This window comes from Hyla sarda, chromosome 5, assembly GCF_029499605.1.
Source record: "Hyla sarda isolate aHylSar1 chromosome 5, aHylSar1.hap1, whole genome shotgun sequence".
In the NCBI taxonomy this organism is placed as follows: domain Eukaryota; kingdom Metazoa; phylum Chordata; class Amphibia; order Anura; family Hylidae; genus Hyla; species Hyla sarda.
The window spans coordinates 146558164-146585977 of record NC_079193.1 but is presented as its reverse complement, the minus strand read 5'-3'; the positions used below and the strand labels follow the sequence as shown (position 1 = coordinate 146585977).

At 41.6% G+C, this 27814-nt stretch overlaps 1 protein-coding gene across 1 annotated transcript; it reads right to left on the bottom strand.

The window, feature by feature from the left end:
- Positions 1-1975: 1975 nt before the first annotated feature.
- On the bottom strand, positions 1976-27518 carry LOC130274538 (immunoglobulin gamma-1 heavy chain-like). The gene is made up of 6 exons (XM_056522978.1): positions 27429-27518; positions 26912-27294; positions 8935-9016; positions 5100-5408; positions 4693-4752; positions 1976-2272 (listed from the first exon to the last, which is right to left on the bottom strand). The coding sequence occupies exons 1-6, from the start codon at positions 27466-27468 to the stop codon at positions 2151-2153; spliced, it is 996 nt and encodes a 331-aa protein (XP_056378953.1). The 5' UTR covers positions 27469-27518; the 3' UTR covers positions 1976-2150.
- Between the last annotated feature and the right edge of the window lie 296 nt (positions 27519-27814).

Sequence of the window (27814 nt, the reverse complement as noted above, 5' to 3'; positions counted from 1 at the left end):
TTATAGATAAATCAGGATATCAGTGTTTTTGGCCATGTGTTTTTGTCACCTCCATCCCATAAACATAAATAAAATGCTCACCTTACTGAAAACAGTTACAGAGGTTAGAATATGATGCAAAGCAGCTTCGTTTTTTAGGCTTAGGTTCAAACACAGTATTTCGGTCAGTATTTTCTGCCAAATCTAAAAGTGAAAGTGATAGAGAAAACTCTAATGGAAAGGTTTGCACCTTTTTTGGTGTTTTGGACTGACTAAAAACACGAACCAAAATATTAGCCAAAATACTGTGTGTTAACCCAGTATAACACCCAGTTAAACACTGTAAAAAAGAATCTCCCAAAATTGGCCAAATTGCTCTTATTTCTATTCCACCCCACAAATTATTTTGTTTTGGTTGTTTTGTTTTCATAGCTTAAATGGTAAAATAAAAGGTGCCATTAAAAAGTACAACATATCTTGCAAAAATAAGCCATCTTATGGCTGATATCATCCTGTGTAATAGGGCCAGTGATCATCTGATGAACAAGCAAATGCTTGTTTATGGGCTCTCAGGCTGTTCTGACCCATCAAAAAGTAATTGTTCATGTAGCCCTCCTCATCAAAACCTGTATAGAAGAAAAGTTGTCCAGTTGCCCATAGCAACCAGTCAAATTGCTTCTTTCATTTTTCAGAGGCCTTTGTTATAAATGAAAGAAGCAATCTGATTGGTTGCTATGGACAACGTGACAACTTGACCTCTGCACAGATTTTGATAAATCTCCCTCATAGAGTTAAAGGTAACAAGTCTATTTTAAAGCTGGAGACCGATAACAAGTCATTATGTCATTTTCTGATAGCCTTTTCTAATGCCAAGATACCTGCTGTGGAAAAAAAAAACTTTCGAACACCTATTGCAGAACCAATGGCCCAGATTTCTCAGACTGTGTGAGAGAAAAAGTGGAGTGATTTCCCCACAGCAACCAATCACAGTTCAGCTTTCACTTTACCAGAGCTTGTTAGCTGTGATTGGTTCATGTGGAAAAATCTCTCCACTTTTCTCTCACACAGTTTGATAAATCTGGGCAAATGTCTATGCAGATGATCATGTTAAGACAACAGGATATAAATACTAAATAAATAAATATGGAAATTAAAGCATGTTTCCTATCTGTCAAATTAAAAATAATTAATAGAAAATTTTAAAAAAGCTGAGCACGCTTCATGCTCGGTGGATTAAGAAGAGAAAAAGGAGGCCCTTAGGTCCGGCGCTGCTTGGTCCACAAAGGTTCAGTCGTAATAGTCTATTACGACTGAACCTTTGTGGACCAAGCAGCGCCGGACCTAAGGGCCTCCTTTTTCTCTTCTTAATCCACTATAAGGTTTGTTAAACTGCACGGTCGATAGGGTACACGTAAAAAAATACCAAAATCCAAAACTGTGCCTTTTTTTTATCACTTCATAGACCAGAAAAAAACGAATAAAAGCGTTCAAAAAGTCCCATCAAATATGGTAAAAATCAAATTTTCAAAAACTACACATCACGGCACAAAAAAAAATTAACCCTTATATAGCCCTCAATGTGGAAAAATAAAAAAGTTATAGGGATCAGAAAATGACAATTTTAAACATACTAATTTTGGTGCATGTAGTTATAATTTTTTTTAAAGTAGTAAAATAAAACCTACATAAATTGGGTATCCTTTTAACCGTATGGACCTACAGAATAAAGATAATGTGTCAATTTTACAGAAAAGTGCACTGCGTAGAAACAGAATATATATATATTTTTTTCTGTTTGTTTAGCTGTAGATTTCATTATGAAATGATTGATGTCATTACAAAGTACAATTGGTGAAAAGAACAAGCCCTTATATGGTTCTGTAGGTGCAAAATTGAAAGTGTTATGATTTTTAAAAGGGGAGGAGGAAAAACCAAAATTTACTGGATCATGTTTCAAAAGCTTCAATAATAAAGTTTGCAGACATTAAAATCATATAATGATATTTTAATTACTTCTCATTTTTATTATAAATGTGTATTGCAACATAAGCTGATTTCATAAGCATTAAGCTATATAGACACGAGACACTACTACATAACTCTGAAGCAGTCATTGAAAGCATAGATTATGAAGTACAACAAACATATATGTACTGCTGAAAAACATAAAATCACTTTGGGAATTTGTATTTAAAGACAAGCAGAAGTGGACAATACAGAAGACATTTTAAGAGTAATAATGAGTAAGTAAGTTGTGCTGCTCGTATTATCATATGTCTGGCATCATCATCTCCTGCAAAATTTAAAACAGAAAATCAATTCATGTTTACAAAGAGTTTAATGCTCTACAAAAATAATAAGGTACTAATATTATTCAAAAAGTGAAAAGATTTATAAAAAAAAAAAAAAATCTTAAGTATTTAGTGGTGGACGTCTTGATGATAAATGGGGCATATTAAACACATATATTTGCCAATCATTTCTTTAATGTCTGTAATGAATTGTCAAATGTAATTGATATAATACATATTTTTTAATCACAAGATTTCCATTAACATTATAACATGTCTTGAAAAAATATGTGTATTGCCACCATAAAAACCTGAAGTGTATACAGTATATAGGTATGGAAAAAAATATTGCATGTAAGTTAAAAATACCTAAGATAGTTAAACATACCTATAATAGTAAAACCTTATATCACTCTAATCTAATTTAGCTAATGAAAATGTAAACTACAATGTTTTGTATTCAGTTTCTATATCAAATGCATAACTTAGATAACTGACAATACAGATATGATACATTTATACAGGTGCCCTCAAATCAGGAATTGAAGACTATTACATTGTAACATTGTTGGATGCAGGTTGCGGCAGGAAATGGTCCCAAAGCCGACTTGCGGTTCAGCGCTCCACCGGAGGTGCAGAAATCAGTTCACGTATGCGGTATGCTATGATAACTTTTTATTCACCGTAGTACATATTATACATGGGTAATCGCAGTTACAGATAGCTGGATCTCAGGACAACGCTTTTCGAGAGGGGATTCCTCTCTTTGTCATGACCTGACGAAGAGAGGAATCCTCTCTCAAAACACATTGTCCTGAACACCCAGCTATCTGTGTAACTGCGATTACCCATGTTATAGATGTAGCTGTTATCCTGACCGCTACCAGTGGTACCAATTACCGGCAGCTCCTGGACCTGGCCGCAACCTAACTAAAGCCATTCCCAGTGTTGCGCCTGCATTTTGCACAACTGGCAAAGGTGAGCGGCTTTTTTCTGTTTCACTACACACACCCTACTCTTAAAAGTTAAACGGCACCATCGGAGCACCATCTCTGTCTGTTCTTTCTTTTTTGCACACCCTTCTGTACTAATTGTTACATTGTTGCTCTTTTAATTAAGCATTGCTACCAGAAAGCAAAGACTAGGCTGTAGAACATTCTATCTACAAACTAAACAATGGCCTTTATTCACTGATAAGCACAATTTTTAACACCTATTGTTTGATACCTTATTCCCATAGATCTGGCATTAGAGCTTTTTTGTGTGTTTGGATCTAAAAATATTGCATTCTAGCCCATTTTAACCTATGGGGCACTGGATGGAATAATGGGTGCTGTAGATCCAGTGTTGTTGCATCCATGTTACTATCAGGGATGGCTCCAGATTTCTGGACTCAAGTTAATCCAGTCAGAGTTTGGTAAACGTTATAAAAATCTAATAAGCTAAAAAAAAAGGTCTGAGGTCAACAGCTTATCCCTTGTGGCATCACGGTAAAGCCTCAATCGCATAATGGAATTTACAAGTGGAATCAGGTGGAAAAATTCTGCTCAGAAATTCCATTGCATTGAAATCCTATTGTGTTCTATGGGAATTTTCTGTACCATGCAGATGGCGGAAATTCTGTGGAGGTAACATCTGCTGCGGAAATTGTCTATGGAGGCTGCACATTTCCTAGCAGTAATAGCGTTGGCATGTTCTGCCGCCGCCTGCAACATGTCTGTCTAGAAATTTTCACCATGTGAACATACCCTTAGAATTTTTATTGTTCAATGATACAAATTTTTTCAAAGGCTAGAAAAAAAAAATCAGTACCATTAGATTTATCACATGGTGGCAAGTTCCGGTAAATGGAGGTATCCTGCCTATTTGGAAGCTCTGTCTGTATGCCATCTTCTACTATTCCTCTTTATCCCCTTCCTATCACTTGGTAACACTTATTTATGCTTGTATGGGTCACTCCCTTGACTTAATGCCTCTTAAAGTCACAAGGACTCCAGGCAGGCAGTGAACACTACCTTTGATGGCTTTCCAAATCATATACATAGACATTATTACTTGTTGTTCCTTTAGCTGTTTCTCTTCTTCTATCATTATCCTTAATCCTAAACCATTGCGTCCACTGCTGTTCTCTACATTTTATAATATTAGGGAAAGTTATATATTTAAAGTTTTCAGTATTAAAATTATTACTGAAAATAATGATAAGTAGATGAAGCCACCTACAGGTGAAACAATATTAATCTAAATTTTAATACGTAAATAATTGCTATATGAACCTTCCAAATGTATATATTGGTTTTGTTATTATAAAATACAATAATAAAAAAAAACTTTGACCCAAAAATATATTATCAAAAATGCTACAATGTAGGATGTTAAGAAAATATGTATGGATCCATGTGTGAAAATAAACATTGCTTACCTGGAGAATTTGTGCAGTTTTCAATTTTAGTTTCAACCTGAATTGTATCCTTTAAAATTTCTGTGAAATAGAATACCAGTATCTTTAAAGCAATTGGCTTATATATAGAATGTGTGAGTTATACTTCATGCACATATATAAAGGTAGGTTTATGTCACTTTTTTTATAATGATCTTTAATGCTATAAGCAGTATTCTTAGATCATATTTACACTAACTTGTCAACCCGTCTTACCTTGAGTCCACCAACAGGAATGATTCTTAAGTCTCAGTATTTAATTTATATGGAAAATGAAGTCTAGAAACCTTATTACATTTAACATGGAAGTAAATTCTTATTTGTTCACCAAATATTTCATGCCGAAAACACAACATTCATAATATAGTATTATAGTGGTATACACATACTTGTATCATATTCGATTTCTTCCCATGGCTTTACATTTCCCTCGTGTTTGTAGCTGCATTTATAAATTTTACCGATATCAGGGTTTTTTATTGTAATCCAGCTGTAAAGTGAATACATGTTGGTGGATGCATTCTTTATAATTTCTCCCTTTTCTGATCCCAGCTCTGTGTTTTTTTCAGTCCACTTCACAGAGATCGCATTAGGAAAGAAATTCTGTAGGCTGCACAGTAACGTTACAGATCCTATATCCTTCGCAACTTCCTTAGATGTAGCTAAGATAGTCACATCTGGTTTTCTTGCTGTCTGATCTAAAAAAAAAAAACAGTTTTTGCAATAACACGGAATGGGTAAGTTCGAAGTATTGTTCCCATCTGGGAAAATTATATATATATATATATATACACACAAATACATGCACTTTATATGCACTTTATAATAGAGACTAACACAAATGAGACATAAATATTAAATCTTCCATGGTATTAAAATTTCACAGTTGAAAATAACTTTTCTTGTACATTTTACATTTACATATTTTAATATTCTGCTTCAAAATTGAAAGTTCAGAAGGATTATATTGTAATATTTAAAGGGGTTCTAAAACATAGTCAGTTGTACTTTAGTTTGATATTTCTGAGGTTTATGTTTTGCTAGCTCGCTGAATGTTATTAAATGTCATTAAAATATTGAAAGGGTTTCCAGTATTTCCTTAAAGGTTTGCTATGTATGTAAAAGGAAGACCCTTTAAAATATCTTAGTAAGAATTTTTATATGTATTAATTGCTTTACTTTATTTCTTTTACTGAGATAAACCATCATCTTATTACCTTTATATTATTTAGAAATGTTTATAATATTATTTAACACATCCATAATTGTGATTGGGAATGAAGAGAAAAAATAATGCTAACTAATATAATTTAATATTATATGAAAACATTGTGAAAAAAATTGAATAAAAGTACAGAATTAGGCATAATTGTTTTATTTCTCTAGTGGCCTTATTAGTTTTGTACATCATTTTTATTTATTTATTAATGTGATATCAATAAATGAATGACTCAAGATTGTGATATTTGTGTAATTACTTGTTTTGTTTTCTATGAAACTTACCAGTCACCCAAAGTTGTATGCCTACTCCAAATTTCTTTATGTTGGCGTCCTTGCACAGTGCTGATTTTCTTAGCAAAAACTGAAAGGTCTTTCTATATAGTAGGCACTTTGGGGGAGATTTATCAATTTGTGTTTAGCTACACTCATTTTTAAAGCTAACTTACCTGGCTCAAGTTATGTGTACATGCCTAATTCATCAAAAAATCACACGTGGTATGATACATTTGGTAGGCATTTTTGTTTTGTGAAGTTGTTGTAAGGCTGAGTTCACATATGTCCAGCATCTGGCATAAGTGAACTCAGCCTAGATCTGGACACAACTGATGCCACAACAGATGACAAGTTGTCATCAGTTGCAAGGCATCCAGTTTTCATTGTTTCTGGACGGCATTCCCTTATCCGGTGCTCTCTGGTTTGTCCAACCATCTGGAGTCCAAATTGAGATGTTGGATGATTGTGAACTGTCCCATTCAAATGAATGGGATCAGTTCTAGCATCAGTTTCTTTCCGGTGCACGCCGGAGGGAAACTATGCTGAACGCCTGATATATGTGAACTCAACCTAAGCAAGTTTGAAAACAAATCAATCACTTTAGGACAAAATGTCTCACAGACTTGCTAAACCATCGATGTGCAAAATTTGCGCCTTTTTTACACATAAAAAAACATGTAAATTGCTAAATAAATTTTACCCTTTGTTTTTTTTTGTTCTTGTTTCTTATTTTACATTATTTTTTATTCAACTATAAGAAGTTAATTTGATGAATAGTAATCAGAGAAACAAAATAAATCAGTAATTATAAGTTACCTAATGTAACAAAGATTTTTGTATATTGCATTATTGCATTATTTAATTGCATTATTTAATGTCCAATTAAAGTGAAAGTAAATGATAGGTAATCATCTATGCAAAATTGAAAATTCTGGGCTACCTTACTTAATATTAGGGCAGGCCAGTATCAGCCGAAATGTGATATAGTTTTATATTAAATTAAATTGGATTCAGTACACTTTATATTACATATTCTATATATCTTTTTACAGAATAGTATATCAAATTTGTCAGGTTAGTGATACACTAGAAAAAGCCGCTCAATATTTACTTTTATTAGACCACTTTTTTTTTTTTCCGGAAAAGCCTTTTAATGACTACCTGTCATTGACTAATCTTCTGGTTAGATTCCCATTATGATGTCATCCTGAATTTAGAGACTACTAAAAAATTATAAAATTTTTACTTCACTGACTGCTTTATTCCATTGGAGGGGGGGGGGACTACAGGGAATTTGCATGGCTTGTGTGCAAAATATGAATGCTTTATTAGAGTTATCTAGGACTTTAATTAATTCTGAAATTACCGTATTTATCGGGGTATACCACACACCGGCCTATAACACGCACCCTCATTTTACCAAGGATATTTGGGTAAAAAAAGTTTTTTACCCAAATATCCATGGTAAAATGAGGGTGCGTGTGTGCGCGTGTATACCCCGATACACCCCCAGGAAAGGCAGGGGGAGAAAGGCCGTCGCTGCCCGCTTCTCTCCCCCTGCCTTTCCTGGGGTCTAGAGCCCTGCTGCCGTCCCTTCTCTCCCGCTGGATATTGGCGCCGCTGCCCGTTCTGTCCCCCTGACTATCGGTGCCGGCACCCCATTGCCGGCGCCGATAGCCAGGGGGATAGAAGGGGCAGCGGCACCCATTGCCGGCGCCGCTGCCCCTTTGCCTCCCCCCATCCCCGGTGGCATAATTACCTGTTGCCGGGGTCGGGTCCGCGCTGCTTCAGGCCTCCGGCGTGCGCCGGAGGCCTGAAGCAGCGCGGACCCGACACCGGCAACAGGTAATTATGCCACCGGGGATGGGGGGAGGCAACGGGGATGCAGCGCCGGCAATGGGTGCCGCGGCCCCTTCTCTCCCCCTGGCTGTCGGCGCCGCTTCTCTCCCCCTGGCTATCGGCGCTGGCAATGGGGCGCTGGCACCGATAGTCAGGGGGACAGAACGGGCAGCGGCGCCGATAGCCAGGGGGAGAGAAGGGCCGGCAGCAGGGCTCTAGACCCCAGGAAAGGCAGGGGGAGAGAAGCCGGCAGCAATGGCTTCTCTCCCCCTGCCTTTCCTGGGGGTGTATCGGCGTATAACACGCACATAGACTTTAGGCTAAAAATTTTAGCCTAAAAAGTGCGTGTTATACGGTAATAAAATTATGAAAGCCAAAGTTTATTCACTGCAATTCATTTAAGAATGTGAACAAGCATGTAAAATCTTTAAATGAGAAAGAAAAAAGTAAACAACCTTTACAACATGTAGAACAACTTGTACATACATATGTTATAGTAGTAACATACCATATTAAATTTACATTTAATGTTTAAGCTTAGCAATGCTTAAATCATTCAGAAAACAAAAACTCAACTCCACAATTATATCCAGTGATATCCACAATTGATAGAAAAAAAATTCACTTTAATGAAAAAATGAAAGTCTAATTTTGAATTACTAAATGTCAACATTCCAGTTAACATACAAATACATAAATTTACCACAATCGCTATAAAACATCCTCTAATAAAATGAGTTAAATAATAAAAAATGTTGGTAAAATGTGACAAATTGTCTAGCAAAATAGCATTCAGTTCTTTTTGAAAATATTTTTTATCAAAATCTTTATAGCTAATGATTTAATAGCTTCATCATGAGTAGAATTTTTTATTTCCATCAAAGTACTTACCTGTTATAAAGAGCTGTGTACCACGGCCAAACACTTTGCCAAACACTGTGCAATTCTCCTTTACAAAATCTTTCACATAAGACTTTAATGATCACCAAAAATGATCTTTATAACTTGAAAAACTTAGTTTTTTATTTTAAAATTGGCAGATATCCATTGGTGCAGGTGCACTAGAAATTGAATGAATATGGACAGAAATGTTACTAAGGCTAAAAATCTTTGCCAAGAATTGCTATGCAAGTTATATCTTGTTGTTTTTTGTGGCTTTTCATTGCTGCTATGACTACGCTGCACCTGTAGATTTACTGTAAACTTATTTTACAATGTGTACATGTCACCACCTTGATAAGAAGCTCTGTACCGGAAATTTTATCACCCATATCACTACCTATTCTCAATGGGGCTCAAAATCTAACCACCCAGATTGACATATTTCTCTCAAGCAGAGATAAATCTGTCAGTCAGGGCTTGGGACCTTTCTAGTGATTGGGAGCCAGGTTCCCTTCCAGAGATACAGCTATGTTTACTCTAAAGCAGTGATTCCCAACCGGGGTTTGCAGAACCTTGGGGTTCTGTAGAGAACTGCCGGGGGTTCCGCGGGCTCCAGCAGGCAATTTTTTTTAAATCTCCCACCCCGGCCTGTGTGCCTGTGAATCGTGGCAGTGCAGGGGGGAAAGGAAGCCTGCGTGCGCATTGTGTGCACACTGCGCACACAGCGTCCCCCTTCCCTCCCTGTGGTGTCGTGAGAGAGTCACAGGCGCGCAGGCCGGGAAGGGAATAAATGCAATGGGGATTATGCACCAGATTCTACCCGGCCCTCCAGATTCTACCCGGTCCACGGATTCTTTCCAGCCTCCGGATTCTTTCCAGCCCCCAGATTCTTCCTGACCCCCTGCAGAAGGACGTTGACAGCTCAGCTTAAAGGGGTACTCCAGTGGAGAACATTTCTGCCCCTTTCACCCATGTTCACCACCCCTCTGACCACACCTCAGTCTACCCCCCTATGTCCAACCCCCACTATTTACCCCTCTGTCCCTTTTTCACCCCTGTCCAACCCTTTGTTACCCCCTTGTCACTCCTGTCCACCCCTTTTTCCCCCCCTACTTCCCCTATCACCCATGTACACTCTTCTGCACCCCTACACCCCTCTGTTACCCATGTACACCCTCTGTTACCCCTGTGCACCCCTATACACCCATCTGTCACCCCTACACCCTCTTTCCACCTCCTACACCCCCTGTCACCCATGTACACTCTTCTACAACCATCTGTCACCCATGTACAACCCTGTCACACCCTTCACCCCTGTTACCCATGTACACTCCTCTACACTCCTGTCACCCATGTACACTCCTCTACATCCTCAACACCCCTCTGTCACCCATGTACACTCTTCTACACCCCTCAGTCACCCATAAACACTCCTCTACACACCTGTCAGCCATGTTCACCCCTCTACACCCCTGTTACCCATGTACACTCCTCTACACCCTCTGTCACCCATGTACACTCCTCTACACCCCTCTGTCACCCATGTACACTACTCTGTCACCCATGTACACTCCTCCACACACCTGTCACCCATGTACACCTTTCTACACTCCTCTGTTACTCCTTTACACCGATATGCCCCTGTATACCTCTTCACTTGTAAAAGGGGAATCTGGAAGCTGATGCTGGAAAAGTGTGGAGCCTAATAGGTTTGTTTTGCTGATTTAACGGTGAACAATTGTGGCTGGAAGAAATCATCATCATGATGGCCCAGACCAGATGGAGAAGAAAAGGGAATGACGCAGATTTTAGAAGATGTCACTTGTGAGTTGCTGTATGAAGCAGCACCGTAATCTACATACCCACAGATAGGGGTTGCCTGCTGAAATTTTTTTGTCCATCACACTTGCTGCTGCTACTACCAGCCATGCCTACACATACACAACCAGCAGGGATGTGCACAGCCATTTTGGAGGGCAGGGGCTCAAGTAAAAAGAAGGCACTTCTCATAATTTAAAAAGTTGTCTGTCAAACTCTATGGCCCAGATTTATCAAAGAATGTCTACGGTAGAGCTATTTTCCCACGTTTATTTGGGTGGTGGGTTTGACTAGCGTGCATCTTATTTATCAAGAAGGTGCAGCAGGATGATTCATTTTGCGCAGGTCTGCTGTGGTGGGAAAAGCTCTACCACATAAACTTTTTCTAGACGCTTGTGAGGGAGGGAAGTAGACACTTTCCCAGGCACTGAATTTGGCTGGGAAGGTGTTTTTACTTATTTTCACAGAGCTGCCTGGACATTTTTACTTGCATTTTAGACGCTACAATCAAATTTGATTGCGGTGTCTAAGGGGTTAAAGCCGGGCGTCTGGCATTAGAGATGGGTCCTGGTGGCAGATAGCCACCAGGACCACCCAGCTATGACCTGCGCTCATCTCCTGAACGTGTGTCATAGAGCGGGAGTGGGATGCTGGCGTCCACAAGAGGTTAAAGGGGGAATTGTGGAAGGTAGAAATTATTCTCATAGCTACTGGTAGATGGTGTAGCTTTGCGCCCAAATAAGTACCTTTGCGCACAAAATAGCAACTTTTGACTGCATGGTTAAAAAGAAAAAGTTCTACAGGTAGGCAAAAAGAGTGAAACTGTCTATATCAAAAGGCGCATAAAAGTCTCAAAATATGCTGCTTTCCCTGAACTGCGCCTAGACAAAAAAATGCTCTAAAAGCAATGATAAATCTCCCCTGATAGGTACGCTCTGCAGAAAGCTGGAGTGACGTCACAGGGGAGAGGTGCTGCAGCCCAGGGACACAGTGGACCTCTGGAAAGGCCTCCTTGACATTTCTAGCCCCATAAAAGTAGGTGTAAAATAAAGTCAAGAACATCTTCTGTGAAGGTCTGCCATGTATATATACATTTTGGCTGTGCCGCCAGTTTTATTTACCGAAAACATGTGACAGATGCACTATAATACACTGTATTATATAGAAGATTTATCAAAACCTGGGCGGAGGAAGAGCGGTGTAGTCGTTCATAGCAACCAATCAGACTGCTTCTTTTATCTTGCAGAGGGCTTTTCCTCTGCAAAGGTTTTGATAAATCTCCCCCTATATGCTCCGGCCGGACTTTTATATCACAGAACGTGCACTGTGCACAGCCTCACCCATCAACAATCACCCAGCACCCATCACCCATCACCAATCACCCAGCACCCACTGCATGAATCTCGACACAGTCCTAGTTCTCACACTGAAGAGATGGGCACCACACAAATATATGCACATATGCTACAATATACAAGAATTGGTAAAAAAATAAAAAATAAAATAGGTGGTGAGAACAAAGAATTATAAATAAGCAGAAGATGGGCAGGCATAGCACGGCATACAGGACGGTGGCAGGGAAGCTTGGCAAACTGGTGTCGCCTCCATTGCGCACAAGACTGACTTTGCATACTAGCAATAGGGGCAATATCTAGAAAATGGCTGAACTTATTTTAGTAAGTAAAACATTATTTTTCTCATGCTCACCTGCACTATAACACTGTGTATTGGGTTTAGCACAAGTATACAGTCTATAAGTATCCCTTTAATTATATACCATACCCCCATTAATGAACTATATAGCATTATTTAACTATATACTATACAACCATTAAGGACGTATACACTGTGCCAGCATGCGTGAAGAATATATTGTGCCAATTTAAGTGAAATATACACTGTGCTTTCATAAATTCCCTTTATACTGTGTTTCCATAAATTTCCTATATACTGTGCTTACATTTCTCAATTAATTTCCTATATACTGTGTTTACATTCCTCTAATAATTTCCTACATACTGTACACCCATTGTGGTGTCCCGGTACCGCATCCTATACGGTACCTGTTCATAGGTCCCCATAGCCAGAGTCCCTAGGACGTCGGGGTCCTTTTGTATAGTCCACCCCTAGTCACCTCTCACCCCTATAGTCATTGCTCTAGTCATATGCTCCTTATTTGTGGAAGTTTAACTGTATAAAATGTATATAAATAGTTAATTACCTGTGAGAAGCGTAGCAGGACCTGCGGGTCACGTGATCAGGTAAACTCTATGGTATTTCTGCTTGAGGACCTTTGGAGGTCCTTGTGATGTAATGCACTCATTTCCTTTGTGACGGTGAGTGACAGATGGCTGCACCAATCAAAACGGCCATTAATCTCTCTCTTGGTTCCTGGCTGTTGACGAGAAAGGATCTGCGCTGCTGTCATCAGTGAGTCTAGGCCTTAGCCTTGCGGCGACGGCTGTTCTATTCTAAATTGTGAATGTATCAATCCCTAAACACTCTGCAAGACCACCGGACCTTATCTATCCCCTAAATCCGGACGGATCTTCGCAATATACCAATTCAGAGACTATTATCTAAATTCAAGGTCCGCAACATCTGTCAGTCATTGAAGTATAGAAAGACTGTTTGATTGAGACTGTTACTACTCTGTGGATGTACCGCAAGCCGTTAAGTAAAGTTTATGCAAGTTCAAATTCAACTACCTTGTGGACCTTCAGTCTTTATTCTTATGCACCTATCGTTACTGGGAAGGGCGGCGATAGGCCGGAGAGTCATCTCAGCATACTAGCCCTCAGCCTGGCGTCAAGAACTATAGGGTTAACATTAACCCCTGATATACCAAAGCAAATCCCTGACTGTACTACCCCTACCCCTGAGGCCTACCACAAAGCCTTTTTGGCTTTGCACGAACAGGATACGGGTGTGTGCCTACTACAGTCGCCACTAGTGAAAATGTACTCCCCCCCCAGAAAAAGAACTTTATTCATGTACTGTGATTTATACTCCGGAGTAAGGGGTTGCGCGCACAGTGCTGTGTGGAGGAAGTGCGCATGTAAAGTAAGGGGGGAGGCGAACAGCACAGCGGAGTTACAAGCTGTGAAAAGAAGAACTGAAGTTAGCGCGGGGCCCTCCTGCGCACTTGACCTAGAGACCCAGCCCACCGAAGCTCTCGGTGCCACGGCGGCCATTTTGTTGGAGTCTAGTGCCGAAAACCAACAAAGAGGCAGTTCAGTGCGGAAAAAGGCGCAGAGTGCGACAGCAAGTTAGAAGCTGTAAAGAGCCGGAACAGTGCAGGACTGAGACACCAGATTGTTGAACTGAAATCTTATATAGAGTCACTCCAGTTGCCGATCAACGCCCTCAAATTTCAATTAAAAGCTGTTGAGTTTCAAGTCACCGCTCTCAAATTTGAAATCTACGCTCTCAAGTTCCAGATTAAAGAACAGCTGTGTATCTCCTCGGTACTTAAGAATTTAAGATCTATTTAAAGGGCCAGCGTACCAAACACAAAGATGTCAGAACCTGCAGCACCACAGTCCCCATCTGAACAACAAGGGAGCGATGCTCCAGTGGCCCCATCAATGGGGTCTCCACCCCAAATAAGAAGGGTGTTGCCGCCTTCACCAATACCGTCTACCTCACAAAGACGTGCTCTACCTGCGATTCCAGCAAGACCTCCATCACCGGTAGAGCAGGACCCAGCCAGTCCACCTCTAGTCTCTCCCTATGTGTTGGGAGCCCCTGTTGCTGCACCTGTCTTCTTGGGGAATCCTGCGCTCCCCACCTATAGTGGTGACCCTTTTTACGTTGAGAGACTTTAAAGAAAAGCTTTACAGCCTCTTTGGATTTTATGCATTACCCACTCACCAACAAATACAACTGCTTCTGGGACAGCTCCAGGGACCCGCCTTTGCTGGCCGTGCAAAATCCCGACATGGCTTTCCCAACCTTTAAGAGACTAGCAGTTAAAGTGATAGAATCAGGACCTCAGACAGAGGAGGCTAGTGTTCCCGTTACAGAATTTCCGGGACCCTCGCCCCAGCCATCTGTCCCTTCTCAGCCTGCCCTGCCAATAGCTTCTTCTAGCCCTTGGACAGCTGACCTACAAGACATCAAACAGGACATTGAGCAGTTAGCCAAGGCCTTTAAAGAAATGGCTGTGCGGCCGAGTCCTTCCAGATCTGCAATGCCACCACCTAAGAAAGCTGATCCCTGCCCTGCTGAACCACCTAATACACCTCCCGTGAGACCGCCTGGGAGTCAGAGACCTGTCTGCAGTCATTGTAACAAGAATGGACACTGGAGGAGCCAATGTTGGGCTTTAAATGGGCGTCCCCTGGGGTCGAGGACCGCACCCCCGGAGTAGCGGCTGAATGGTCCAGAATCAACCAATGACAAGAAGGGACTGTCTATATATGTAGCTTCTTGTCCTTATGTTCAGGTGATAGTTGAAGGTATCCGGTTACAAGCTCTGATAGATACGGGGTCTCAGGTGTTCACTATTCCGCAGAGGGTTTTCTATAAGCATTGGGGCCCAGAAAGGTTGTGTGAACCCCAGGAAGCAGAGTTAAGAGTAATTGCAGGGAACGGGAAACCAGTACCCAGGCATGGCTACTGGGAGCCCACAGTGCAAGTGGGAAAGCATGTCCTAGAAAGGCAGGGTGTGGTTGTCACCAATGTTAGGGATGAGGGAGCAGATGATTTCATCTTGGGTATGAATATTATGAGGCACTGTTTTGATGATATTGTCTGTGCATTGCATGCATCTCTCCCTCACTTGTCACCCCCAGGCCGACGAGCTGCCCAGCACCACCTCAAAACCCTCCAAGCAGAGCAGAAGTTCGTGAATCATCAAGGAGAAATTTGTCGAGTAAGGATTCAAGATATACGAGTCGTTAGTCTACAGCCACAAGCGGAAACAGTTATTTGGTGTCAAGCCCGACCCGGGGTGAAGAATCAGGATTATCAGGTACTCTTTGAACCCGTCCTCTTGGAAGACTGCCCCTTGGTGCGAGCTGCTAGAAGTCTGGTCACAGTACGTAATAGGAAAGTTCCAGTGAGACTTATTAATCTCTCTCAAGTTGCCGTCCGATTACCCAAGTATACCCGGTGGCTACTTTGCATCATTTAGACGTGAGAGATGTGGTCTCGAAGTCACAAGTGGCTCAACGAGGGCCTGCCCAAGACCCAGCAGAACCATGGTGGAGCCAGCTACAAATAGGAGGCAAAGATACCCCCAAGGAACAGGTGGAAGGAGTCATCCAAGTAGCTAAGAAATATCAGGAAGCCTTCAGCAAGTTTCCAACAGACTTTGGCAGAACCACCATGATGAAACATAGGATCCTCACCGGGGATAGTCCACCCATTAAGGAGAGGCATCGCCCTGTGGCTCCGGGGATGTATCAGGCCATAAAAAAGATGCTCGTAGAGATGAAAGAGGCTGATGTAATCCAAGAAAGCCAGAGTCCTTGGGCTGCACCTTTGGTCCTGGTGAAGAAAAAAGATGAGACTATCCGCTTTTGTGTAGATTACCTGAAGCTGAACGGCATAACTTATAGGATGCCTATCCTCTTCCCCGTATTGAAAAATCATTGACTGCATTGGGGTCTGCCGCCTACTTTTCCACACTGGATTTGACGAGCGATTACTGGCAGGTGCCAATGGGGGAAGAAGATAGAGAGAAGACCGCATTTGTGACCCCTATGGGACTCTTCGAGTTCAAAAGTATGCCCTTTGGGCTGTGCAACGCACCAGCCACTTTCCAACGCTTGATGCGTACAACCATAGAGAGGTGGAGAAGCGCAGAAGGACCGGAGGAAGACCGCAGGAGGACCGAAGGAGGACGCGCGGCGGCCGGGGAATGGTTAGTGATCCGCGGACATCCTTATGTCCCGAAAAGATTTTTCAGGACACAGGGATGTCCGGCATAGGAATGCTTATGATTATCTGCCCAGGCCGGCTCCTGTGTGCGGATGCAGGCGGGGGCCGGCCACAGCATGTAAATACTAATTCATGTATACTAAAAACCAGGGTGCCTCCAGCTGTTGTGAAACTACAACTACCAGCATGCCTGGACAGCCTTTGCCGGTCCGGGCATGCTGGGAGTTGTAGTTTCACAACAGCTGTAGGCACCCTGGTTTTTAAGTATACAGTTATTAGTTTGTACACGCTCTGGCCGCCCCCCGCCTGCAGCCGCACACAGGAGCCGGCCCAGGCAGATAATCATAAGTATTCCTATGCCGGACTCCAATACCCGGCGTATAAGACGACCCCCGACTTTTCAGAAGAAAATTCGGGGTTAAAAAGTCGTCTTATATGCCAGGATATACGGTACATTGATATAAATATGTTTATTTTATTGTGTCTATCATGTTCATTTTTTAGATTTATGTCTTTTAAAAAAAATATATATATATTTTTATATACTGACTTGTATCTTATTTTGTATTGGAGTTACATCGTGTTGCGTCTTCCTATTACCACTCTTACTTTTATCTGGAGCCATATATTTTAAACTTTATAGGTTCATGAACGATTTGTAAATTACTTCTATTAAAAAATACTTCCAATACTTATCAGCTGCTGTATGCTCCACAGGAAGTTCTTTTCTTTTTGAAGTTCCTTTCTGTCTGACCACAGTGCTCTCTGCTGACACCTCTGTCCATGTCAGGAACTGTGTAGAGCAAGATAGGTTTGCTATGGGAATTTGCTGCTACTCTGGACAGTTCCTGACATGGACAGAGATGTCAGCAGAGAGCACTGTGGTCAGACAGAAAGGAAATTTTAAAAGAAAAGAACTTCCTCTGGAACATACAGCAACTGATAAGTACTGGAAGGATTAAGATTTTTCAATAGAAGTGTTTAACTTTCTGGCACCAGTTGATAAAAAAAAAAAAAAAAATATGTACTCCTTTAACCCCTTAAGGACCAGGCCATTTTACACCTTAGGACCAGAGTGTTTTTTGAACAGCTGACCACTGTCACTTTAAACATTAATAACTCTGGAATGCTTTTAGTTATCATTCTGATTCCGAGATAGTTTTTTCGTTACATATTCTACTTTAACATGGTGGTAAATTTTTGTGATAACTTGCATCCTTTCTTGGTAAAAAATCCTAAAATTTGATGAAAAATTGAAAATTTAGCATTTTTCTAACTTTGAAGCTCTGCTTGTAAGGAAAATGGATATTCCAAATAATTTTTTTTTATTCACATATACAATATGTCTACTTTATGTTTGCATCATAAAATTGACAAGTTTTTACTTTTGGAAGACACTAGAGGGCTTCAAAGTTCAGCAGCAATTTTCCAATTTTTCACAAGATTTTCAAACTCACTATTTTTCAGGGACCAGTTCAGGTTTGAAGAGGATTTGAAGGGTCTTCATATTAGACATACCCCACAAATGACCCCATTATAAAAACTGCACCCCCCCCCCCCCCCCAAAGTATTCAAAATGTCATTCAGTCAGTGTTTTAACCCTTTAGGTGTTTCACAGTAAATTCAGAATCTTCATTTTTTTATACTTGCATGTTCTTGTAGACCCAATTTTTGAATTTTTACAAGGGGTAAACGGAGAACATTTGTACTTGTATTCGTAGACCAATTTCTCTCGAGTAAGCACATACCTCATATGTCTATGTAAAGTGTTCGGCGGGCGCAGTAGAGGGCTCAGAAGCGAAGAAGCTACAAGAGGATTTTGGAGAGTACGTTTTTCTGAAATGGTTTTTGGGGGGCATGTTGCATTTAGGAAGCCCCTATGGTGCCAGAACATTTTGGAAACTAGACCCCTTGAGGAACGTAACAAGGAATTAAGTGAGCCTTTAATACCCCACAGGTGTTTCACGACTTTTGCATATGTAAAAGAATGTGTGTTTCCCCCCAAATTTCACATTTTTGCAAGGGTTAATAGCAGAAAATACCCCCCAAAATTTGTAACCCCATCTCTTCTGAGTTTGGAGGTACCCCATAAGTTGACCTGAAGTGCACTACGGGCGAACTACAATGCTCAGAAGAGAAGGAGTCATATTTGGCTTTTTGAGAGCAAATTTTGGTCAGGGGGCATGGTGAGCCTTAATACCCCACAGGGGTTTCACGACTTTTGCATTTGTAAAAAAAAAAAAAAAAAATTCACTAAAATGTGTTTCCCCCCCAAATTTCACATTTTTGCAAGGGTTAATAGCAGAAAATATCCCCCAAAATTTGTAACCCCATCTCTTCTGAGTATGGAGGTAACCCATAAGTTGACCTGAAGTGCACTATGGGGGAACTACAATGCTCAGAAGAGAAGGCGTCATATTTGGCTTTTTGAGAGTAAATTTTGGTCCGGGGGCATGTCGCATTTAGGAAGCCCCTATGGTGCCAGAACAGCAAAAAAAAAAACACATGGCATACAATTTTGGAAACTAGACCCCTTGAGGAACGTAACAAGGAATAAAGTGAAAATACAGAAAAATTCAGCTCACCGTTATAATTCTCAGACCCAGATCATGTATGTGGTAACACACCTCTCCAGTTGGAAGACTCGGAGTGAGGCAAGGGCCGTGTTCCCAGGTGCAGCAATTAGGCAGAGGAGAAAGTAGCATCCGGCTCCCAAACTGGATAAAATAATGGCTTTATTGGAAAATACTAAAAACCATATTGGAACATAATGTGGATAAGAACAAACGAAACGCAACCAACGCGTTTCGACCTGTTAACAAGTCTTAATCATGGTAAGTATAATGGACAAGAAATGCATCTTAAATACTGTGGTAACTGGTGACATCACATAAGGTTTCTGGAAAATGTGGAGCTGGGAGAGTGGGTAAAACCCGTAATGGAGTGAACATATAAATGAATAGTAAAATGGACATAAACTATATCTTATTCAAGTGATTAATATATGTAACTTAAGTCATGTCTGTAATTAAGTCCAGACGGGAAGCGCGTGTCTAAACACAATATCCAAAAGGCCTCTCGTCTGAACACGGCTTTACTCCAATCTCCACCTCTCCTGGGCGGGCGTACTCTTTCTATACCTCTCACTGAAATATTCGGAACGATACCTGCATGATGATCGATAATGTGTTTAGTGAAGCCTGACACAGACCTACTGCCGATTTTATTACTGTTGGGTATGTATAGATGTTCTTTGATCCTAACTTTAAGTTTTCTGCTCGTACATCCTATGTACGATGTACGAGCAGAAAACTTAAAGTTAGGATCAAAGAACATCTATACATACCCGACAGTAATAAAATCGGCAGTAGGTCTGTGTCAGACTTCACTAAACACATTATCGATCATCATGCAGGTATCGTTCCGAATATTTCAGTGAGAGGTATAGAAAGAGTACGCCCGCCCAGGAGAGGTGGAGATTGGAGTAAAGCCGTGTTCAGACGAGAGGCCTTTTGGATATTGTGTTTAGACACGCGCTTCCCATCTGGACTTAATTACAGACATGACTTAAGTTACATATATTAATCACTTGAATAAGATATAGTTTATGTCCATTTTACTATTCATTTATATGTTCACTCCATTACGGGTTTTACCCACTCTCCCAGCTCCACATTTTCCAGAAACCTTATGTGATGTCACCGGTTACCACAGTATTTAAGATGCATTTCTTGTCCATTATACTTACCATGATTAAGACTTGTTAACAGGTCGAAACGCGTTGGCTGCGTTTCGTTTGTTCTTATCCACATTATGTTCCAGTTTAGTTTTTAATATTTTCCAATAAAGCCAGTATTTTATCCAGTTTGGGAGCCGGATGCTACTTTCTCCTCTGCCTAAGGAATAAAGTGAGCCTTAACACCCCACAGGGGTTTCACGACTTTTGCATATGCAAAAAAAAAAAAAAACATTTTCACTAAAATGTGTGTTTTCCCCCCAAATTTCACATTTTTGCAAGGGTTAATAGCAGAAAATACCCCCCAAAATGTGTAACCCCATTTCTTCTGAGTATGGAAATACCCCATATGTGGACGTCAAGTGCCCTGCGGTTGAACTACAATGCTCAGAAGAGGAGGAGCGCCATTGTGCTTTTGAAGACTGAATTTGTTTGGAATGGTAGTCAGGGGCCATGTGCATTTACAAAGCCCCCCGTGGTGCCAGAACAAGGAGAATAAGGGGTGCAGTGAGTATTTACACCCCACTGGCATTTTACAGATCTTTGTAACAGTGGGCTGAGCAAATGAAAAATTACATTTTTCATTTTATTGGACCACTGTTCCAAAAATCTGTCAGACACCTGTGGGGTGTAAATGCTCACTGTACCCCTTATTACATTACGTGAGGGGTGTAGTTTCCAAAAAAGGGTCACATATTTGGGGGGGGGTCCAATGTTCTGGTACCATGGGGGCTTTGTAAAAACACGTGGCCTTCAATTCCGGACACATTTTCTCTTCAAAATCCCAATGGCGCTCCCTCTCTTTGTAGTTCGCCCGCCGAGCACTTTACATCCACATTTGGGGTATTTTCTTATTCAGAAGAAATGGGGTTACAAATTTTGGGGGGCTTTTTTTCCTATTTTCCCTTGTGAAAATGAAAAATTTAGGGTAACACCAGCATTTTAGTGAAAAAAAATAATTTTTTTCATTTTCCCATCCAACTTCAACGAAAATTTGTCAAACACCTGTGGGGTGTTAAGGCTCACTAGACCCCTTGTTACATTCCGTGAGGGGTGTAGTTCCCAAAACGGGGTCACATGTTGGTATTTATTTTTTTTCGTTTATGTCAGAACCGCTGTAAAATCAGCCACCCCTGTGCAAATGATCAATTTAGGCCTCAAATGTACATAGTGCGCTCTCACTCCTGAGCCTTGTTATGCGCCCGCAGATCATTTTACGCCCACATCTGGGGTATTTCCGTACTCAGGAGAAATTGTGTTACAAATTTTGGGAGTCTTTTTTTCCTTTTACCTCTTGTGAAAATAAAAAGTAAAGGGCAACACCAGCAAGTTAGTGTAAAAAAAAATTTCTTTTACACTAACAAGCTGGTGTAGACCCCGACTTTTCCTTTTCATAAGGGGTAAAAGGAGAAAAAGCCCCCCAAAATTTGTAGTGCAATTTCTCCCGAGTACTGAGATACCCCATATGTGGTCCTAAACTGTTTCCTTGAAATACGACAGGCTCCGAAGTGAGAGAGCGCCATGCGCATTTGAGGACTAAATTAGGGATTGCATAGGGGTGGACATAGAGGTATTCTACGCCAGTGATTCCCAAACAGGGTGCCTCCAGCTGTTGCTAAACTCCCAGCATGCCTGGACAGTCAGTGGCTGTCTAGAAATGCTGGGAGTTGTTGTTTTGCAACAGCTGGAGGCTCTGTTTTGGAAACACTGCCGTACAATACGTTTTTAATTTTTATTGGGGGGGCGGGAGTTACAGTGTAAAGGGGTGTATATGTAGTGTTTTACCCTCCAGCTGTTTCAAAACTACCACTCCCAACATGTACTGACAGACCATGCAGGCTGGGAGTTGTACTTTTGCAACAGCTGGAGGCACACTGGTTGGAAAACCTTCTGTTAGGTTCTGTTATCTAACTCAATATTTTCCAACCAGTGTGCCTCCAGCTTTTGCAAAACTACAACTCCCAGCATGTACTGATCACCGAAGGGCATGCTGGGAGATGTAGTTATGCAACAGCTGGAGGGATCACAACTACAACTCCCAACATGGTGGGATTTGCAGTTTTGCAACATATGGAGAGCTACAGTATAGAGACCACTGCAAACTGTGGCCCTCCAGATGCTGCAAAACTACAAATCCCAGCTTGCCCAGACAGCAAACAGTTGTGTAGGCATGCAAGGAGTTGTAGTTTTGCAAGATCTGGAAGGCTATAGTTCAGAGACTACCATATAGTGGTCTCAAACTGTAGCCCTACAGCTGTTGCAAAACTACAACTCCCAGCATGCCCAAACAGCTGTTTGGGCATGCTGGGAGTTGTAGTTTTGCAACATCTGGAGTGCTGCAGTATAGAGACCACTATATAGTGGTCTTGGACTGCAGCCCTCCAGATGTTGCTAGGCAACTTACCGGCTTACGTTGGATCCAGGAAGCCTGCTGCACGACATCGCCGCCCGCTGATCTCCGACGCCGATCGTCGCCCGCAGCCTCCGCTGATCGGTAATTTGACTCCGGCGCCGGTCCTCTGTCGTTTCCCCGTTCTGCCCCGCCTATTGTGGGCGGGCAGAACGGGGAAAATGAAAGTTAACCCCCCCCCCCGCCCCCGATCTGCTATTGGTGGTCGCGTCTAGACCACCAATAGCAGGGATAGGAGGGGTGGCACCACTGCCACCTCACTCCTATCTCTTCAGGGGGATTGTGGGTGTCTAAGACACCCGCGATCCGCCTTATATTCTGGGTCACCGGATGACCATAGACCCGTAATGACCCGGAATCGCGCAAATCGCAAGTGTGAATTCACTTGCGATTTGCGCCGATCGCCAACATGGGGGGGGTCCGATGACCCCTCTGGGCATTTGCGCTCAATGCTTGCTGATAGATATCAGCAGTGACCCATCAGCATACACGTGTTTTGCGCATGGCCATGTAAGGCTTGAGGACTTATTCAGAGAGATCAACTCCCCCCACATACCGATTGTAGTCCAGAATACAATCGGGCTTGAGGACCGGTGTTGTGGTACCTCGCACAGGGACAGGTGTGCTGCCGTTACCATGAATTGTGGTCAGCATAAGAACATGCCTCTTATCCTTGATAAGGATGATCCTGACCAGCAACAGGTTTTCATGGGTAAGGGCACGGGACTCAACCTTGGGCATAGGTGTCTGGATCAAATTTAGAGGGAGGCCTCTCTGGTTCTTCCGCAAGGTCCCACAAGCGGACATGGATCTGTCAGCAAGGGATGTGAATAGAGGGATGCTGGTATAAAAATTGTCCACATAAAAGGTGGTAACCCTTATGCAGCAATGGGTGCACAAGGTCCCAAACGATTTTTCCGCTAACACCCAGAGTGGGGGACATTCTGGGGATTCAATGCGGGAAACTCGTCCCTCATATACTCATAAACTTGTAAGTGTACCCGGAGGTACTCTCACAAAGTTTGTAGAGCTTCACGCCCACGTCGAGGGTATATACTGGCAGAAGATGAGTCTCCCCTTAAAACTGATAAGAGACTCATCTACCGGAAGCTCCCTGAGCGGTACATAGGCCTCCAAAAATTTGGCCCCAAAGTAATCAATGACCGGCCTCACTTTGTAAAGTCGGTCATAGGCGGGATCACTTCGGGGTGGACATGCCGCATTGTCAGAATAATGGAGGCATTTCCGAATGGCCTCGAACCGCTTCTGTGTCATAACCATACTGTAAAGCGGGGTCTGGTATAGGATGTCCCCGCTCCAGTACTGTCTGACACTGGGCTTTTTGACCAGGCCCATATGCAGCAAGAGGCCCCAAAATGTCCTAATTTCTGCTGTATCAATGGCGTACAATTCATTGGACCTGGCCAAAAAATTATCTGGTTGGTGGGCGATGAACTTCTGGGTGTACAGATTCGTCTGCTCCACCATTAGATTGACAAAGTCGTGACTGAAATAATAACTAAAATAATCAAGGGGTACTCCAGTGAAAATATTGTTTTTTTCATATCAACTGGCTCCAGAAAGTTAAACAGATTTGTAAATTACTCCTATGAAAAAATCTTAATCCTAAATCTTAATGGGTATCTTCGTGACGGTATGGGCCTACAGAATAAAGGCAAGGTGACATTTTTAACAAAAATTGCACTGTGTAGAAATGGAAGCTTCCAAAAATTACAAAACAGTGTTTTGCTTTCTTTGATTTCACCCCACAAATGTATTTTCTTCAGTTTTGCAGTATTTTTTTTATTAAATGATTGATTTCATTACAAAGTACAATTGATGGCACAAAAAACAAGCCCTTATCTGGGTCTATAGGTGCAAAATTGAAAGAGTTATATTTTCTGAAGGTGAGGAGGAAAAAACAAAAATTGGCCTGGTCCTTAAGGTCAAAATGTGCTTGATCGCAGGGTAATAGCAGGATTTTACATAAAAGCAAACCCCTCCCTCTTTCTTACTTATACGGTAATTTCTGGACATTCTGTAACCCTGCAAATTAGCAGCCCAGTCATAGCTTGTGTCCAGCCATGTCTCACATATCCCCACTATGTCATAGCCTTCTGCCAGTATTATTAGTTCTAGTTCCTCAATCTTATTAGTGAGGCATTGCTACTGGCATTAGTAAACATGCACCTGATGTTTTTATTCATATTTCCTTTCCTCTCATCAGTATTAAAGGACATCTGCAGCGTGATTAACACTTATCCCCTATCCACAGGCTAGCGGATAAGTGTTTGATTGCGGGGGGTCCGACCGCTGGGACCCCCTGTGATCTCCTGTACAGGGCCGTGGCTGTCCCGTGCAGGGGGCGTGCTGGCCGCAGCATGACGTTGCAGCCGGCACGCCTACTCCATACATCTCTATGGGAGAGGCGGGGAGGCAGCGTTCGTGCCTCCCCGCCTCCCCCATAGAACTGTATGGGGACGGGGAGGAGACGGGGCATCACCGTCGACCTCTAGGTCGACGCTACGTGCCTTAGCGCTCACCATGAGCGCTAATGGCGGTGCCCCGTTGGGGAGATTGTGGGGGTCCCAGAGGTTGGACCCCCTGCAATCAAACACTTATCCCCTATCCTGTGGATAGTAGATAAGTGTCATACCGCTGCAGTTGTCCTTTAACTGTTTCCCTCCAGCCACTCCACCCCCAGTTTCAATTATAATCCTCAGCTCAATACTTATCCCCAGTTCTCCTCACCCTCAGTTTAAATACATATCCCTTGCTCTTTTTATTTCTAGATAGCATTTAACAGTTAAAATATAAAAAAGTTGCCCCATTTTAGTGCCAATCACATTGTACTCCCTCAACTCCACCTCCAATTACAGTACTCCCCATTAATGTGCAGCCAGTCCCTATCATAGAGTCTGTAGCCAGTTCTCAGTCCAGTTCTCCATTAATCCAAACCTCTCCGTCCTACACCAGTTTCTGAGCCATTTGTTTACCTCCCTAATCTCCTGCTGCCTCTCGTGTGGCAGAAGTATAGATGTAGTATATCAGAAAATATTGCTTTAGAGGGCTTACTGCCAAAGCCCCTGAAATCATTTTTAAGGACACTCGACCATCTGTACTTCTTACTATGTCATTGGTGCCAATGTGCACCATGAACGCTGGGTCTTCACCAGCCCCACCCAGTAATCTGTCAACACGATCCGAGATATGATGATTTATTTGTGTGCCAGAAAGACAACACACTGATTGACGATTTCGGTCTTGTTATAAATTACTCAGTCTGTCCCCCCCTAATAATTGATTTTCTCTCTAACAGCACCTGTCTGGCCTTCCCTACTCTTCCATTCTCCTCCTTAGGCTGCATTCACACCTTTTTTTGCAATACAGTTCCTGTATCAGGTTTTTGATGAAAAATGGATTCCTCAAAACTGGTCTAAACTGTATCAAAACATGTGTACAAATTTTAACCCATATATGGTTAAAAACTGTATACGGTTTGAAAAAATGATGTCCAGTTGCATCTGTTTTTTTTAAGAAAAAAACATACATTTTTAAATTTTCCATTATGATTAAAGTTTCACTAATTTGATTGAAATTCCAAGAAAAAAACTCAAAAACCGTATGGTGCAAACTGGTTTTAACCGTACGCACATACGGTTCTGTACGGTTCCCATTGACTCCCATATTTTAAAAAAACGTATACGGTTTAATACGGTTTTTCACCCAGACCAAAAACCATGGTAGGCTACGCTTTTGGGTACGGGGAAAAAAAACTGACAAAACCGTAAAAGACGCAAAACTGATGCAACTGGATGCTTAGTTTGGCATACGGTTTTCAATGGTCAATGCATATGGTTTTCAATATGGTTCCATACGGTTTTCACATTGAAAACATATACGGGAACTGTATTGCAAAAACGTGGTGTGAATACACCCTTACTAAAGCAGAAACTCCCTGGCTGTGAGAGTGTCTTGCTGCAGTAGTCCCTGAAATAACATCCTCCTTATATGCCAATTTAAACTTTCAATATTGACGGCCTGCTCTCACTATAGACCATGTAAGGTCTATGAGGTGCCATCATTTAGGTAGATAGGACAGGGATGCAGATGTGCAGGTTTACAGAGCCATGTACACAACATCTGTTGACTTGCTTCTCATATGTTAGTTCTTTAACTATTTGTTTAGACTTCCTGTGGCTTTGTATTAGTGTGGATCTGTAGTACCAGGCTGCACAATAATAAGTGCCCTCGTCTTCATTTGTTACTTTATAAATGTTTAATGCATATTTGTTTGATGTTTTACTGGCTTCATACTTTGCCTTGGTAAATCCATCTTCATGTATATCTTTGTCACCTCTCATATATAAAATCCTTTTCAATCCTTTATTTGGTTTCTGCATATACCAATGAACATATTGGCTATTGGTGACCCGGCAAGTGATACGAGCTGTTGCCTGTCCATCTCCACGTTTTACTTTAGAAATCTGGTCATGTACTATGCTTTGTGCCTCTGCATCTGTACAAAATAAGTCAGTGATTAGAATAAATGTTATTTTGTAATAATAAACACATTATAGTCTCAGAAAATTACAATATGTATTGTTTGGGGCTAGCATAACTTTGAATATTATTACTAACATAAGCACTTACATGTTACAAGAAAAAAGATCAAAGCAGAGAGATACAGCATCGCTCTACCTCTAGAGAAACCAGTGAATGCAATAAGCTGTGTGTGTTTCATAAAATATAGTACATAGTGACACCGTTTCCTGTCTATTGGAGATATCAGCCAACTACCCAGAGGCATCACTTAGCATAATCATCATGATAGATCAGTGATACAGAACGTTAAGCATTTCTTCATAGCAGAGTTTTACAATGATCATGACCCATTAAATACATTAACCTCCCTGGCGGTATGATTCTGTCTGGAAATTTGTACCAAAAGCGGTACAATTTTTTGCACTGAATTTCACATCTCCCCCCGCCCATTTCACATCTCCCCCGTCACATTCCCCCTCCCTTGTCACATTCCC